General features: G+C 43.8%; 1 protein-coding gene across 1 annotated transcript; it reads right to left on the reverse strand.

Moving 5' to 3' along the window:
• Positions 1 to 7956: 7956 nt before the first annotated feature.
• LOC130579218 (acrosin-like) lies at positions 7957 to 10041 on the reverse strand. The gene is made up of 4 exons (XM_057375851.1): positions 9821 to 10041; positions 9226 to 9491; positions 8813 to 8958; positions 7957 to 8364 (listed from the first exon to the last, which is right to left on the reverse strand). The coding sequence occupies exons 1-4, from the start codon at positions 10039 to 10041 to the stop codon at positions 7957 to 7959; spliced, it is 1041 nt and encodes a 346-aa protein (XP_057231834.1).
• Between the last annotated feature and the right edge of the window lie 7170 nt (positions 10042 to 17211).

Below are 17211 nucleotides of genomic sequence, written 5' to 3' on the forward strand. Positions count from 1 at the left end.
GGATAATGAACAGAATGTTTTCTCCATCCCTAGCAGCATTATTCCAGGACACTGAAGTCCTATAAAAGCAATCTGTACTATCTGAAGAGACTTATGCCAAAATGCATAGGGGAAAAACTGTGAGACATTACTCTGTGTTTTAAAAGAAGGGGATTGTTTTTTGGTGCCATTAACTGTTGTAGCTCCATTGCTTTCTTTACAAAAAATTGAAAATCTAGTTGAAAAAAAGAAAAAACTAGTGAGAGATTTTAAAAAACAATTGGTATGGCCAGAAAACTGTTGCCAAGCTTTCCAAGTTTAGAGAACCCAAATATCTGAGAACATAGACTATTTAGGTTTGTTGGGTTTTTTTGATGGAGCAATCACAATGTTGCCCTGGAAATATCATCTAATCTGTGTTTTGTATTTGAATTAAGACATTTATAACCCCAAACTACCTAGTGTATAATATACTCTGTTTCAGGTTTTCTACCTCCCAGGAACAAGAATCAAAACATAGATAGCAAGCAAATGCACATAGATACAGGACTTGACATTTTGGTAATTCCTGTGCAGGACATTTCCAGTGGCCGAACTGATGTGTGGTCATGTGTTCCCCCTGGAAAAGAGAGGTGTAAGTTGGATGAGCAGCAAGACAGTAAGACAAGCGCAGTCAGGAGGAGTTTGTCAGGCTTGTAAAGGAAGAAGCCAGGCCGTACCTGCACACCTGTGAAGGAGCAGAAGCAAAACTCACACCTTGAAGTCTGTAACCAGCAAGGCTTCTTAGTTTAGATAAAAGTGCCGRCAGGGATGAAAGCAACATGAAGGATCATCCTTAAGTGCCAGAGAAGAAGCTGACATATACCCTACTTACTGAACAGTCTGTCTCTGACCTCTCTGCTACAGGTCCATTTGTCATGGACAGACTTACAGCAGAGAAAAGTGTTTGAATGGTCTTAGTGACATTTTGGCTCTACTTGAGGTCAGTGCTACAAAATGCTGATTTTCACCTTCAACCTGTAAACCATTTATTAAATACAACTCTTTAAATTATTGGACTGCTTAGTGTTTTCACTGCCATGTGTATATGGCATCAATAAAAGTGGAGTACAGCTGGTAGAAGGAATATAACTTACGGTATTAGTGTTGACGGAAGGAGTGTAGACTTTCCCCAGGATTTGATTGTCCCAATTGAAAATAAAGCATAACTGCGCTGTCCTTTTTTTACCRCTGTGTAAAAATCACAGCAGTTTCATTTCTGAAGAAAACATTTGGAATTCCAAATGGAATTCCAAATGTTCATTAGTTTTAAATCAACAGTGTTTAGCTTCTTGATCAATATTTCAAATAATGTTTTTTCTTTTTTATTCATTAGTATCAGCCATTGGACTGATTAGATCTTATTTCTGTTGGTGCTTATGCTTCAGTTAGGTGAATTTTCTGTAATTGCACCTGTGATATCTTACTGTAATTTAGTTAACTATTGTCCTTATTTGTAAATCTATACCTCCATTATTTATCAGCATTATGATCAGAAAAATAATGGATAAATATTCACTTACAATTAACAGAATAGGAACAGAAAACCACTTCTAACAACGCTTCTTAATGGCTCTGTAAGGGGAYAGAACAGCAGAGCAAGTAAAGTTTAAGGGTGACCTATGAGGCAAGCCATAACGTAAGCTCCATTGGACATTCTATCTGTTCTACTATAAACATTTGATTAAGTCCAACCCCTACACTGAAGTAACGTCATTACAAATTGCAAATTCAGCTTCTGAGAATTTGAAGTTGAAAATTTGTGCATTGAAAGTTTGCTTCCAAGAAAAACACTGGAAGAAAAATCCATCTCACTGTTTAGCCTAAAGAAATCACAGTCAGGAAAAGTGCTCATGCTGACCATTGCCAGAACTGGATAGAGATTGGAGAGTGGTAGGCCATTGTCTTACTGTGGTGGAGCCAAACTGGAGTAGGAAGGGTAATCTTATCTTTAGGGTTTACAGATATTTGTGACAATAAGAACAGAGAGCATTTGGAATCCCCTATCTATACACAGTCTGAGAACAGACATCAAAGTCCTTTCCAGAACAAAAAATATTTATAAAGCAACCAAAAATTARGTCCTGTAATGCAAACAACAGTGTAAATTTACTCCATTGACTCCTGAAGCTCTTAGTTGCATAGTAACACTAGTGGTGTCCTAACCCAGAACAGAGGTTACACAGGCCCTGAATAAATGAAAAGGAAATACACATAAGAGTTGTTACGTTTTAATCAAAAGACAGAGTAAGATATCATGGATGTTCCATGATGGRTGGGGGCTGAGAGCTGTGCTTCAGATGCTGACAGGGCCATGGGCATCTAGACACTGTAGACCGTTGGACTATAGCCTCACGGACCACTTGGACTTCAAGAAGGAGCTGTGCAAATTCCACCTCAAGAGCTGCACCTGTGTGGACAAGCTCAGCTGGTGGGATTTTTACAGCCACCTCCAGGACTTCTGAGGTTTTGGGGGTAACCCTTCTGCATTTCACTATGGCTGACCTCAGGGGACAGGAGGAACTTCACCCTAGACCTGGAGCTGGAAGGGTGGGAAGAATTTCTTCAGGGTGGAAAGCCATTTTGGTTTTGTCTTGTTTATTATGATCAGATTTTCAAACTTTCAATATAACTTTCAGGAGAGAGAACAAGCGTGGATCCTGACCTGCACTACAACACAATGCTGGCTGCTGGGGTGGATGCTCCCTGACCTGGGCCTGTAAGGCAGGTGCCAGGCTGCACTGGCAAGATGTGGAGGCTTGGGRAAAGGGAGGCCTGGAAGAGGGCTGGAGCAGTGACTTCCCTGCAGGCCTGGAGACGCCTCAGGGCATGGTGGCTGGGGCAGGGACAAGTGTTGGCCCTCTGACTGCTGCCTTTGTGTGGTGGAATGGCAGCAGCATGGTCCTGGACACCCCACTCCATGAGAAGGCTCTTCCTAGGGTTGCTGGGGTTGATGGGACCTCCAGGACAATGACACACCCCCACTGCCTGACAGCCTGGGTGTGGTGACACTCTCTCTCCATGGGACAAWGAGGGTAATGACGCATTTCTTGGGAGGGGTTATCAGGACCCTCAGGTCTGTGAAACCTCCTCCTTCTGTCGGGGATCCCCACAATCATGAGGCCCTTCTTTGAGACAGAGTGGGCTCCTGAGCTTTGCAGGAGCCCCAGGGCTGTTATAACCTCCCTTTTGGGGTAACAGGGCTTGGTGGGATCCCCCAGGCTGTGGGACTCCAGTACTCTCGCCATCCCTGTCCCTTCAATAGAAGTGGTCACCTYGTCCCTGAAAGGGGTGCAGGTCCTTAAAACAAGGGTTCTCCCTTCTCTCCCAGACAAGCACCCTCTCAGTGCCAAAACTGCTTCAGTTATCCTTGGTGTGCCTGTCCTCCCTGCAATTTCTTTAGCTCCCTGCTGAGTCAGTGCCATTGCAAGATGTTCTGGGGGCAGCTAGTCCAGCTCCCCCCAGAGAGCATTCCCTGGGTAATGGTAGCCTGGTTTTCAGTGCTGGTATTTGCCTTCACTGTAGTTTGTGTCCCCAAAAAGAATCTATTACTGGCTGAAGTCACCCTGCGGCACCTGACTCCTTACCTGCTCCTTTCCCTGCACCTCCAAAAACCCAGTKCCCACATCCTGCTCTTGATGCCATGTGGAAAGATTTTCATCATGCAAACAGGATTAGTAGAAGTAGGAAAGATTAAATTACTTAAATTGTGAGATTACAAGTACCTATTTTGCTTTCCTAATGTCATTCCCTTTTGGTAGAAATGTACAAAGTTTTTTTTTGTTTGTTTTTAACATTTTAATTTTTATTACCATTTAGGTAGGAGGAAATGTGAAATGTTAAAAGTTTTAACCACATTCAYAGAACCATAAAATGGTTTGGATTGGAAGGGACCCATCYAGTTCAYCCCCACTTCCACTAGACCAGGTTGCTCTAAGGCTCATAGAGCCTGGCCTTGAATGCTTCCAGGGATGGGCCACCCACAGCTTCTCTGGGCAACCTGTTCCAATGCCTCACTACCCTCATAGCAAAGAATTTCTTCCTAACACCTAATCTAGACCTCCCCTGTATTAGTTTAAAGACATTTCCCCTTGATAATATTAYATCACATCTCCTCTGTAATATGGAAGGCTGCAATATCAAAGGTGCCGAGTTGTTAAGGTGCACCACTGGCAAATTTGCAGATGACACCAAGTTGGAAGGGAATGTCAATCTGCTAGAGGATAGGAGGGCTTTGCCGAGGGATCTGGATGGCTGGATCGATGGGCTGAATCCAGTGGTATGGGGTTTAATAAGACCRTGTGCTGGGTCCTGCACTTTTCCCACAACACCCCCAGGCAGCTCTCCAGACTTGGGAAAGTGGCTGGACATTGGCCAGGGAGAAAGGGATCTGAGGGTGCTGGGGGTGCTGGTGACAGCAGCTGAATAAGAGCTGAGGGTGTGCGCAGRTGGCCCAGAAGGCCAATGGCATCCTGGCCTGKAYCAGCAACAGTGTGGCCAGCAGGACCAGGGCAGGGATTGTCCCCTGTACTCAGCACCTTGAGTGCTGTGTCCAGTTCTGCGCCCCTCAGTTCAGGAAGGATGTTGAGCTGCTGGAGAATGTCCAGAGAAGGAGGGAGCTGGGGTTATTTAGCCTGGAGAAGAGGGGGCTTGGGGCAGACATCATCACTCTYGAAAACTCCCTGAAAGGAGGCTGTAGCCAGGTGAGGGTCAGKCTTTTGTCACAGGCAATCAGCAGCAGGACAAGAGAACACAGTCTTAAGCTGTGCCAGGGAAGGTTTAGATTGGGCATTAGGAAGCATTTCTTCATACAAAGGGTGATTGGGCATTGGAATTGGCTGCCCAGGGATGTGGGGGAGTTGCTGTCCCTGGAGGTGTTTAATGAAAAATTGGATGTGGCATTCAGTGCCATACTCTGGTTGACAAGATGGTGTTTGGTCACAGGTTGGACTCTGATCACAAAGGTCTTTTCCARCCTAGTTGATTCTGTGAAGATGGAGCAGAAAAGATACTYATCAGAAACCATACTTGCTACTGCTGTGCAAAGACATTCAAATTAGTGACTGAACAGTAGAATATCCATAAGATCCTGCCACTGGTTAGGATCCATCGCTAAGGGAGGAAGGTCACCGTAGTTTTAGAATTCTAAAAAAACGCTAATGAGAACAGCAKGACATTTCAGAAAGGAAAATGGGTGTCAGTACACAAATACTAAAGACACTATTTCAGTACAAGTAACATTTGATTCAGGGAAGTTTTTCACATCATTGTCTTGTTCTGTGCTAAACGAGAGCTTGTCATCTCAGAGSTTGTCATCTCTTTTCTTTTAGAAGCATCTAATTTTTGGTTTTACTATGAATTTCTTACCCCCTTACTCTATGTCTTAATTCTTAACTATTTATTTTTCTGGCTCTGTGTCACTGTTCACATGTCAACAGAGCACATTATTCCTCAGCCCTGCATTTGCTATGTGCCTGTACAAAAAACACTGTAAACCTAGAGTCCTCTTTTGATACTGGTTATCCAGAAGAAGTGTATMGAAATCTAATATTGCAAATATATAATGACATGAAATAGTCTGGTTCAAATTGGATTTTGAGCATGTTTATTGCCAGTGTGGGCTACTGAAGGATATAACAGGTTTTGTTTCTTTGCAGGTCTTTTTCTTTAAAATGTGGTAGTTTTGCACCTGAAATTCATCCTATTTAAAATTTCAGTTCTGAATGTCACTGTTCACTGTTGCAAGAACAGCTAATTCATGTATTGCATTTGTTCTTGTTTCGGCTAAGATTTTCTTCCCAGCAGCTGGTGCTGTGTTTTGTCTTGCTGCTAAAACRTGTAACAATACCCTAGAAAGGCAGTTCAGAGACTTGTCCAGAGTGCAGACAAATGTAGTGTGAGAGAAAAAATAATAAATCTTACTGCACTCAGGCCATGCTTCCTCTTTAACCTTTCTTGTGATTTCAGGTCTGGTTGTTTATATCAGCAGCATTTAGTASAGATGGTGTTTATAAGTAAGATTCCCTAAAAAAATCAGGGAAAGGATTGTTTTGGAAAAAAGTTATAAAAGAACAGTGCATAAAGAAAATGTCATTACTAACACATTGCCCAGGGGCTCAAATTACAACAGTAAAGCATGTAATTTCATATTGTTCCTCAAGTCCAACAGAAATGCCATTATATAATATAAATATATAATATAAAGAAATATGCTGTAGGATAATCATCAAGCTGCAAGGAACAATCATCTTTGGCAAGTGAATAATTTCTTAGTAGCTGTAGTCTGTAACTTACTGTTCAGTATAATTTCTAAAAAAAAAAGGGTATGAAGTGTTGGCCATTATCTCTTGCAGTAATGAGATATCCTCACAAAGATGTGCAGGAGTGTTTATAGCACATGCAGTTCCTTAAGGAAAGTGCAGGCTGGTATCATTCTTACTACTATGGATTTTCCATTATAGAGGCATCTCGGTGACATTATAGAGGTATCTCAGTGATAGTGCTGGAAAATGGTGGCTTATGGCTTCACTGAATAGATTAGTTTTCTTTTTCTGCTTGAAATTTTCCATCCTTGTATGCAATAAAAATGTTGGAGTGACAATATTGGCCTGCTTTTTTCAGAATTCACACTGCATGTATTATGAGACCAGAAGGAATCTGAGAGCTGCTACAAAATGCAAGCGCTTGAAAATATCTTAGTCATAATTCTCCTAAAGGAATTTTCTTTCTTATTGCATAGATAACAAATAGTAATGAAAATTCAGCGCAATTCAGCCCTTCAGTTCTTCTATTACTCAGAGTTAGTACTTTACTTACGAACCAGTAGTCATTATATCATTACCAAAATAATGGAAATTTGTCAGTCATTCTGCATTTTGTAACAAAACCAAGGAATTCTCAACTTGGCTTATATGCAATGAGGCTTCTTGAGATAGATAAACTTTACCTGGCCAGTATGACAGTTTGTGTTTGGAAGTAGCATCAGAGGTGAGTAGTGTCTGTGGTAGTTGATAGACCTGAACTTTTAGGTATAGCTCTGCTTCCTGAAGGACACAACTGTGTGTCTGTGCATGTGTGCATTCCAGAGAGCCAGATACACCATCACAGACAGACTTGCACAGTTACCATGAACAGCAAACCAGCCTGACATAGACAGAGCAATGCCTTTACTAGCAGCCAAGTGTCTGTAATCACCACTGTCATGACCATGGACACAATCTAGTCCTTTTCTGCCTTTCCAGATGATCTGGATTGGATGTCTTCTAGTGAAACATGAACACACCTTCACTCCCTATCTTCATAAGTACAGCACATTCAGAAATTCCTCAAATAACAGTATAGAAATTAATTGAAATTATCCATGTACTGTCTGTGGCTGGATGTCAAGTTCCTTACCCAGTCCTTCATGCAAAACTTGGGTCTTTCTAAGAACCAAGTCTCCTGGGTTATGAAAGAGTCCAGTTTTTTCCCAGAGCATTGCACACACACAAACACAAGACTGATTTCCAGCAGCAGGCAGCCTAAGACACTTAGTATTTCCARCTGCTGTTTCCAAGATCTGTATGCCCTTGGCTGCTCTGTGACCTGTGTTCCCTTCTACTGCACCCTTGCTCTCCACTCTGACCAAGCACAGTTTTAGTCCTTTGGACTGATTCTTTTCTATTGTGCCTGATGTTTGCCCTTAGCCTCATTTTCSAAGTACTAGGTGTGGAAGTCCTTGCCTTGCACAGGAGACTGAATGGGACTGAAAACACYGTTAACTTTGAAATCAGGCAACTTTATTTCTACAATTAAGTCAACTTGAGGATTTGTGTGCACACAGAGGAGAAGCATGAGCAGGATAGAGTAGGCCTTAGGCTCTGAGGCTGCCTTTGGTTCAGCAGGCATTGCCTCAGAAGAAAATGGTCATGGTCCACTGCAGCCTGCACTGGATCCTCTTCATCCTGCTTCTCTAGCCAGTTTTCTCTTTAGGGCCTGAAGGAACCTCTGCAGCTGAGTAAAAAATTCCACCAGCCTCTGGATTGAATATGGGCAGGAGCTAAACCTGCCCACTGGTGTCGGTATTGGTGTTGTTATTGATGTTGGTATTGGCCTTGGCTTCTGAGGAGGAGTTGGGGTGGTTGTAATTGGGGTGGTTGTAACTGGGGTGGTTGTAAAATGTCTCGATTCCCTTCTGTCTGGAGGCAGATGTGTCTGAGCCAGGATCCAGTCATAGAAGTGCTGAATGGAGGTGAAGACTCCAGGCTGGTTTGCCCTCTCACAGCCCTTTCCCCAGCTGCTCACACCAACAAGCCAGAAGTAGGCAGCCTCATTAGCTTTGCACACCAGAGGACCACCACCATCACCCTGCAGTGGAGCAAGAGAGGAGTAAAGAAATGCTGGGTGCTGCTTTCAGCACTAGAGCTGTCTCCTCTCTCACAGCCTGTGACAGAGGAATATTCCTGGCAGAGAAAGTTTCTGCTCAGGTGCTGGAGCTTCCAGAACTTCRGCTGGGAGCAGATCAGGGGCTTGTAAATTAAGGCTGTCTCTCATCTCTGTACAATGATCCTGGATGTGCAGAGGATGGATGTTCCAGGGTTTGCATCTGGACTGCCAAGAGCACTAGATGTGTTTTCTGGGTGTAGTGCCAGGCCTCTGGGACAATGGGGGCACTGGGCAAGGGCCTGCAAATGGGGAAGGGGAGAAAAGTCCTAACCGTGGTGGGAAGGTGACTGGCCAGGGAAAACAGGCACCGGGCTGTGTTGGGGTTGCTTGGGCTGCCCGCAAGTTCTGGGAGCTTGTCCCACACTCTTACCTGGCAGGGGTTGATGCCACCCTCTGGGTAACCAGCACACAGGTTGTGGGTGTGGATGGCCCCTGTGTACCAGAGGCTGCTGTTACAGAGCTGGGCATCGATGAGGTGGACCTTGGCCTCCTGCAGGACATCGCTTGGTCTTTTGGCTGTGAGCATGGAAATGAATAAGAATACCAAAGCTCCTTGTCCATTCCCCTCCCATTTCAGGGCGGGGGGAAGCCCTTCCCAAGGGTTTCCTAGGGGAATACCAGGTTGCCATGCTTTCCCCCTTCTGTCTGGCTTTTGGGAGTGGTCTAGGACTATTCTTCCAGAGGCACACATCCTGCAGCCTGACTCTGCTGTGGGGATGCCCAACCCATCTCCCTGGTGTTCCAAGCTTGCCCTCAGGACATGTGTCCTTTTTGGAAACTCACCTCTCATAGTGGTGGAACTCCAGCCAGCAATGTAACAGGTTTTCAGCTCTGGCACATTCAGTGTGCTATCAGGCAGACAGCCCAGCTGTACAGAATGGCTGCACAGGACCGGCTGGTCCAATTTCAGCAAGGCAATGTCATTCTTCTCCTCACCAGGAGTATAGTGTTCATGAACCCGTAGCTGCTTAATCTGGCGCATTTGCACCTCGGGGCCCGGCTGAGTCAACCGAGTGGCCCCAGTAACAACGCGCCACGTGTTGATGTTCCTGAGAGGCACATAGAGAAAGAGGTGAGAGGGGTCAGAGCCATGTGCTGCAGCAACCCAGTAGTTCCCTGAAGATGGCTTTGTAAGTTGGAGAGGAAAGCTTGGCTGTGACTACCCTAGCATGCCTTAGGCTCAGAAAATGTCGACCTGGAGGCTACTAGGAAGCAGTGGCAAGAGTGCAGTGTTCTCCTGAGCAGTCTCTCAGCTGGGGTCTGCAGTGCCCAGGCATTAGGTGTACTGCAGGGAAACAGAATAGGAGTAGCACATGGTGCTGCCAACAGGGTACCCTGTGATGTTGTGGTGATATACCCATTCTCTGCTCCTCCTTACTTGGTATCGTTGAAGCAGTGGGCGGCTGTGAGGACCCACTCTGTGCTGATGAGGGACCCTCCACAGACATGCCCTGTGCCTGGTTGCCTGGGATCCTGAATGCTGACAATCCCGGGCCAGGCTCTTTGCTGGATGCCTGTGTCACCCACGACGTGCAATTCACCATAGTCAGGAGCCTTGGGGTCATAGTCATAAGCCACAGGGCCGTAGGAAGCAGACATGGGCCAGAGACCACAGATCCCTCTGTAAACAGAAAGTCATTGCTGTCCAGTTTGGTGGCTTGCTGCTGCTCAGATTGAAGGTCAGTCAACCAAATTCCCTCCCCATGTGACATTGTTTGCATGGATAGCAGGGCCAGGGAATCCCATGGGGCATGTATCTGTTTCTGCTTGAGCCCTGCAGACAATTTGTGCTGCAGCCCGGCTACAGTCCAGGAACTGAAGCTTCCGCATGGGGCTCATGAAACTGTGGTGTGGCCACAGGGGACAGGGAATATCACCTCAATATTGTCCAAACCCCCTCCAAGAGCCTGAGGCCACTTACCCACAGGTGTCCCATGCACTGAGAACGGGCGTGCACATGGCCAGCAGGATGAGGAGGCACAGCAAATTCATCAGTGCCAGTGCCACGTGTCAGCTGCAAGGAGTGAGGGCTCATTCAGTGCAGCCTCTAACATAGGGCCTGCAGTATCACTGGCCCCAGGGCTGATGTCACAGAACAGCTGGTTTGGTGTTTTGGGCATAATGGCCTCAAGGGGTGGACAGGGGAGGGGCAATGCAGAGTCATAGAATCATAGACTAGTTTAAGTTGGAAGGAACTTTAAAGATTATCTAGTGCCAGCTCCCTTACCACAGGCAGGAATACCTTCCACCAGTGCAGGATATTCCAATCCCCATCTCACATGGGCTTGAACACTTCCAGGGATAGGGCAGCTTCTTTAGATAGCCTGTGCCTCATCACCCATGAAAGTTCCGAGCAGGAAGGGAGGCAGAAGCTGGGACTGGATGTTCTTGATTGCCCCCGCTGAATCCTCTACTGGCAGGATGGGGGTGTGCAGGCCCTGTGGCAGGCAGCAGCGTCTGTCTTCCAGCACTGCCAGCTAAAAGCTCACAGGAACACATTCCATGTGGCATCACAGTCTCTTTGGGAAGTTCACTGACACCTTGCTCTCTGCATCAGTTTCCCACCAGGTCCTTCCCAAAATCCATCCAACAGAGAGCAGCATGCCTGTGTTTGGGTGCTGAAGAGCCAATCCTGTTACAGCTGTGGTGGGTAAGCAACAGAGCGCAAGCCAAATAAACCAAGCAGTGTCAATCTTCCTACACAAAGCACAGTGAAATGTAGGTGCAGTGCAGTCCATGCTGGCCTTGACAGCCGCAGCAACACCTTCTGGCACACTCCATATCCTTGCTGTCTGTGGCTCCCACTGCTGTACTGGGCCCACACTGACCAAGGACAGGTTTGGCAGGGTTTGGTGGGGTTTGTAGCCAAGGACATACAGTTTGAAACTATAGACAGGGAAGGATGCTCGTGTTCTCAACCCCACATGCCAATCTCCATGGCTTTGGAAAATCCTGCACCAGCCTCATCTCATCAGTCTGGCTGCTACAGCTTTGTTCACGTGCAGGGCAGATACAGGAGAAAAGCAAGAGCCATCCACATGTACTGCAGGTGTTGAGCAGAGCTGTGACCCTGGAGGGGAGGAGCAGGTGTCTCTCTCTTCTGCTGTYTTCTCACAGAAGCCACCATTGCTGTTCTGCCCTGCCCGCCTCTACAAGACCTTGCCACTTAAACCCAATGCAAGATTGCAGAAAAAAGCAACAAGAACAACAGAGAGATGGTAAAAAGGGCCTAGTGACAAGAGACACAGTCTGGTTAACTTCTCAGGGAGAAGGTAAAAGACCAGGAACAGGAGCTTGGTATAAAAGGAAAGTTGAGCATGTCAGGAAACACTTCACAGTCTCTAGCTGATGTTAGGTAAGCTCAAAGAGAAGGCAAGATGAGGTTTGTTGTTTTGATTTTTTACCAGTAAATGAAGTTACTGTTAAGGCAGCTTATAAAAGTAAGTCAGGGACAAGCATTTTCCTTTTTCAGGTGAATCATTTTTCTGCTGGTTTACTTTAAAGAAGAAGGTCAGTAACATTTTCCTGAGTGGTTTTGAGTTTTGGAGAGTAGAAGCCTACTCCAGGAGATTATTCCAAAGCAGGTGGCTCAGACAAGTGCAACTTTATGATTTTGTTTCAAAGCTTTCCTGATGGCTCAGCTTTCAGTATTCCAGAAAGTTTACCCAGGAAGTTCCATACTCAGCATTAGGCCATTTTAATTCCAGTCTGAGCTGCAGATTCTGTTGAGGCATCACAGAGATGCAAAACATCCTAACCCCATCTTCTGTTATCCCTCACCAAGTTTGCTATCATAATTGGGTTCTTTGTGCATGCACCACATCGTTCTCAAACACCTGCTTGGGAAGGTTTTTGAGGAAAATTATTTCAATGGAACATTTTGAAACATGGAATATTTGAGAAATCTGATTTTAGGATGAATAGTTTTTTGTTGCGCCAAGAAGTGCTGAAAGTTTGCTTCTTTAAATGTTTCTCAAAGAGCTTATATTTTGCTCTCTTAAATGGTTGTTACACAATGTTCCGTGTATCTATTTTGACAAGAGAGACAAGAAAGAGACATGAGAGACATGAAAGCAAATAGAAAAACAGAACAATACATAGACAAGATACAAAGATGGGGAAAAAAAAGGAGTACTTCAATTTACAAGAAAAATACCAAAGGGAAGTAAGGAAATGATCAGCTGGAGATCAAAATACGTAAAAAACATAGATTCTGAGGAGTTGGGAAGTATACTGTAATATTTTTCAAAACTGACAAAAAAGGAGTTTAATTTTAAAAAGTAGTGTTTATGTATTCATTAATCTCCAGTAACTGTACCTAATAAAAAATAGAAATGTTTTTTATATAATGTACATTATTTGCCTTGCTTGACTGAATTGAACTGGTAAACATAAGAGTATGCCTTTTGTGAACTCATCTTTCGATTTTAGAGTTATTTGCAGAAAGGTCTGCACCTCAAATCAATAAGACATCTTCCTCTCTCTGACTCCTACCCCAGACCCTGTAACCTGGGGAGCGCCCTGTGTGTGAGGGGTGAGTGATCCACAGTGCAGTTCGCTCCTGAGCAAGTGCAGGCTGTGCTGTGTTGGTTAGCCTGGGGAAAAGAAAGTTCAGGGGAGACCTTACTGCTCGAGTCAACTCCCTGAAAGGAGGCTGTGGTGAGGTGGGGGATTGGTCTCTTCTCCCAGGTAGCAAGAGGTAGGACCAAAGGAGCCAGCCCTTAGGTTGCCTCAGGCAAGGTTTAGGTTGTCAAGCCTTGGAACAGGCTGTCCTGGGAAGGGATTAAGTAATCATCCCTGGAAGTATTTAAAAGCACAAAAACATTATGTTTAGGTAACATGGTTTAGTGGYGGACTTGTAAGTGCTARTACAGTGCAGCAAACATATGGAAAGGTGAAAAATACCACTTGCAGTTACTGGTATCACTTGATATTCTCTGTGGTGCTCAACTGAGTTCTTTCCTTAAGGATATCTTCTAAGGTATCTTTGAGGCACACAGCCATCTTCCCTCTATGCAATCAGCATAGACTAGTAATGCAGAATTTATCACTATTAAGGAATATTGCCAGATGGGCTTAGACTAATTTATCCACTTTGAAAGAAGTTGTTACAGTTAAGGWTTTGTATGATGTTGTAATAATGAGGTCAAACATTCAATTATTGTCCAATAATGAGGACAATTATTCTTTTGAAGTGCTTCTTGAAAAATTAGAAGACTTGACTGTGGTTTTCTATCCCTGAACACTTCTGTGACAAGAACATGAGCTTCCTTGCTGTTTCCTCTTTCCATCCCCCTTATGTTATCTGAAAATAAAGATACCTATTAAGCTTTCAATTAATTGATAAGAAGATTATGTGCAGGAGGAAGATTACTTCAGGCATGTATATTTTCAGTTCAGATTTCATACTGGAAGTAGTTAGAATATAGATCAAATGCAGATTTGCATATTGATAATATCAAAATATTGGTTTTCTCATTCTGTTGGTATAGGTTAACCTATATTTTCTTATTTGATATCAAGAAAAATACACCTGTAAAACAGGTGTCCTCATCCCTGTTTGGATTTGTACAATGTCTAGTCCCAATTCTGGAAAGCTCAAGATCATAAAAGTACCTTAATAGTGCCTCAGCCCTTCTCCCTATTTTCTGCTTCCTGTGTCTATTCTTTCAGAGGCACAGTGTGAAATGTCTCCACGTGTGCATTCTAGGAGATCACAATACTTCAGTGTTGTATAGTGTGTGTCTGTGGAAAGGTCAAGTAAGGCTGCAATTTGTCCTCTTGGAAGACAGAAGAAAGGGAAAGAGTTGTTTAGCCACACTTCACCTGCCAATTACAGGTGCCATTTACAGTTCTGGTGCCAGGGTTTGGTTGGAACCCAGAATAAATTTTTTTCCCTGAGCACTTTATGTGTTTTTAGATATTAAAAATACTTTTATGGGATCAACCTGTCCAGTCTGTGCAGTGCAGCTGTTGCTGAGCATTTTTGACAACCTGTTGTGGTAAACTTGTATGTCTCAGATCTAATTTTTTTTCTTTTTCCCTCTCCCTCTCTCACCCTCTTCCCCAAATCCTACAGCTACAGTAGCCCCCTTGTTTAACAGACTACTGTAGCTGCTGAGTAAAGAGCTAGGAATTAACTCTACAAGTGTGACCAGAGCTGCCAGAAAAGCTAACTACTATATGGAATATTTCTGGTTTTCCTATTAACTGGTGCCTAGAGGTATGCACACATTGGGAATCAGAGAATCACTATTTGTTTAGATTGGAAAAGACCTTTAAGATCATCAAGTCCAATCATATACCTGGCACTTCGAGTCCACCACTAAACCATGTCCCTAAGCATCATGTCAACATGAATTTTAAATCCCTCTAGGGCTGGTAACCCAACTACTCCCCTGGACAGCCTGTTCCAATGCTTGGCCACTTCTTCTGTGAAGAATTTTTTCCTACTATCCAAACTCCTCATGAGAACTTGAGACTCTTTTCTCCTGTCCTATGTCTTGTTACCTGGGAGAAGAGGCTGATCCCCACCTGCGCACACCCTCTTTTCAGGCAGTAGAGAGTGATAGAGTCCTCCTAAGCCTCTTTCTTTTCAGGCAGAACAACTCCAGCTCCCTTAGTAGCTCTTCACAAGACTTGTGCTCTGAACCCTTCACAGCTCTGCTGTCCCCTGAACTCCATCCAGCACCCCAAAGTCCTTCATGTACAGAGGACCCCAGAAATGATCACAGGGTTTGAGGTGTGGCCTCACCAGTGCCCAGTACGGGGGACAATCCCTGCCCTGGCCCTGCTGGCCACACCATTGCTGATGCAGGCCAGGATGCCATTGGCCTTCTTGGCCACCTGGGCACACCCTGGCTCATGTTCAGCCGCTGTCACCAGCACCCCCAGGTCCTTTTCCTGTGGGCAGCTTTCCAGCCACTCTGCCCCAGCCTGTGGCACTGCCTGGGGTTGTTGTGACCCCAGGGCAGGACCCGGCCCTGGCCCTTGTTGAACCTCACACCACTGACGTCCAGCAGATCAACACTCTGACCCAGCTTTGTGTCCTCTCTGGACTGAATGAGGAAGGCACAGCGAACAATTGTCTTCCTAACATGCAGCTAATTTTCCCTCATTGTTTCTAGTCTGTTAAATAAGTGACTTGACCTTGATTTCCCCCTTTCCATCCACAAATGAAAAGAGAAAGGAGCCAAATGATCAGATTTCTGTATTATGAACCAACCCTTTAAAATACATAATTTTTTTTTGTTTTTGTTTGGGTTTTTTTGGGTGGTTTTTTTTTTGTTTTTTTTTTTTTTTTTTTTTTTTTTTGGTATCTTGGATTTAGCACCCACTAGTGTTCTTCTTTCTTATCAGTCCAAGCCTAGGCAGGACCTAGTTAGGAAGAATGTGGGAAAAAATTCCTTCTCACCACTCTGAGGAGAAAAACAACAAATATTGTTTATCTTGAGGCTGATTTGTTTAAATAGCAATATCAGCTGCTGTTGCATGGAGACCCTAAAACCAGAAACCGGCAAGATCATAAATGTCAGCCTATCTTTGACTTTGTCATGGTCATTCTGTCTCTCTGGCTTTCAGTTAAAGAGTGGAGCAATCCTGAGGACTGTAGCACACACTTGCATCCTGCATGAAGTACATGTTTGGCTTTGATTTCTTGGCTGAGATTCTTCTTTCATTCAGGACCAAAAATGAATTTCTCAATAAATGCCATGTTAAATTGTTACTTCCTTTTAAGAAATAACACATCTCCTTGTTTCACCCTTATTTTGTAAACAGATATTAATTATTAATGGGTTAGGTTGGGGCAATTTATACAAAACTTTAAGTTTGCTGTACTTAAGAGCTTGTGAGCAATGATAGATTAAGATTGGTACATGTGATTAAAGAATGAAAAGTTAAGTGAAAAGATTTCATTTGCTGGCTGACCACTCCTGTTTTCTAGAGGACAAGCTGTATTAAGTAATTTTGCTTTCTATACTTGATTTAATTTTCAAGTATTTCCATATTTTGCCTTAGTTCAACTTACCCAAATGAGCAGTGCAGAAGAGTACATTAAAATGTGTTTAGCTTACAAAAAACAAAGCAACCTCTAGGCCAAAGAAAGCCACCTTTTATTTTATATGAGTTATTAATTTCTGGGCAAAAGTTATTGTTTCTTGCTTGAATAGAACAGTCTTTGATAGGTGCGTAAAATATACATCAGGTATGTTAGTGGTTCTTGGAACTAACACGTTCATACTTGAGTGCTGACTTCATGGTATGTTTCTGCAAGAGTGGGTGATGTTTATCAATAAATTCTGAAATGTGCTTCTGGTTTTTTGTGTTGATAAATGCCTTTTATTAGTCTTTGAAATTAGAATTGGCAAGAATTTAGAATAGTACATTCATTAAAAGAAAATGGACATATATGGATTTGTGTTTAGTTTAACAGCTGATAGTATTATTTTTAATATTTAAAAAAGAACCAGAAACTCTATGTCAATTAAAACTGTTGAGAAAATGGCAGACTTACTGACTCAAACTATGTGCTGAGAAGGCTTCCAGTTTGAATGCTGTTAATCTGCAGCTCTTTCACCTGCCTACAACTCTGTAAGTTCTTCATCTTAAAATTTTGAAATCTGAGTTAATTTGGCTCCCCATAATACCTATTATCCCTTTTTTACTCCTCCCTTTTCAGTATATTATAGATCTCTTGGAAGAGAAAACGAGGTGTGGGACCTCCTTGGGGTGTGTTACTTAAGGATGAAACTGGCTATTGTGAGGAAC

This window comes from Malurus melanocephalus, unplaced genomic scaffold, assembly GCF_030028575.1.
Source record: "Malurus melanocephalus ecotype Western Australia unplaced genomic scaffold, MMel_1.1 scaffold_260, whole genome shotgun sequence".
Classification (NCBI taxonomy): Eukaryota; Metazoa; Chordata; class Aves; order Passeriformes; family Maluridae; genus Malurus; species Malurus melanocephalus.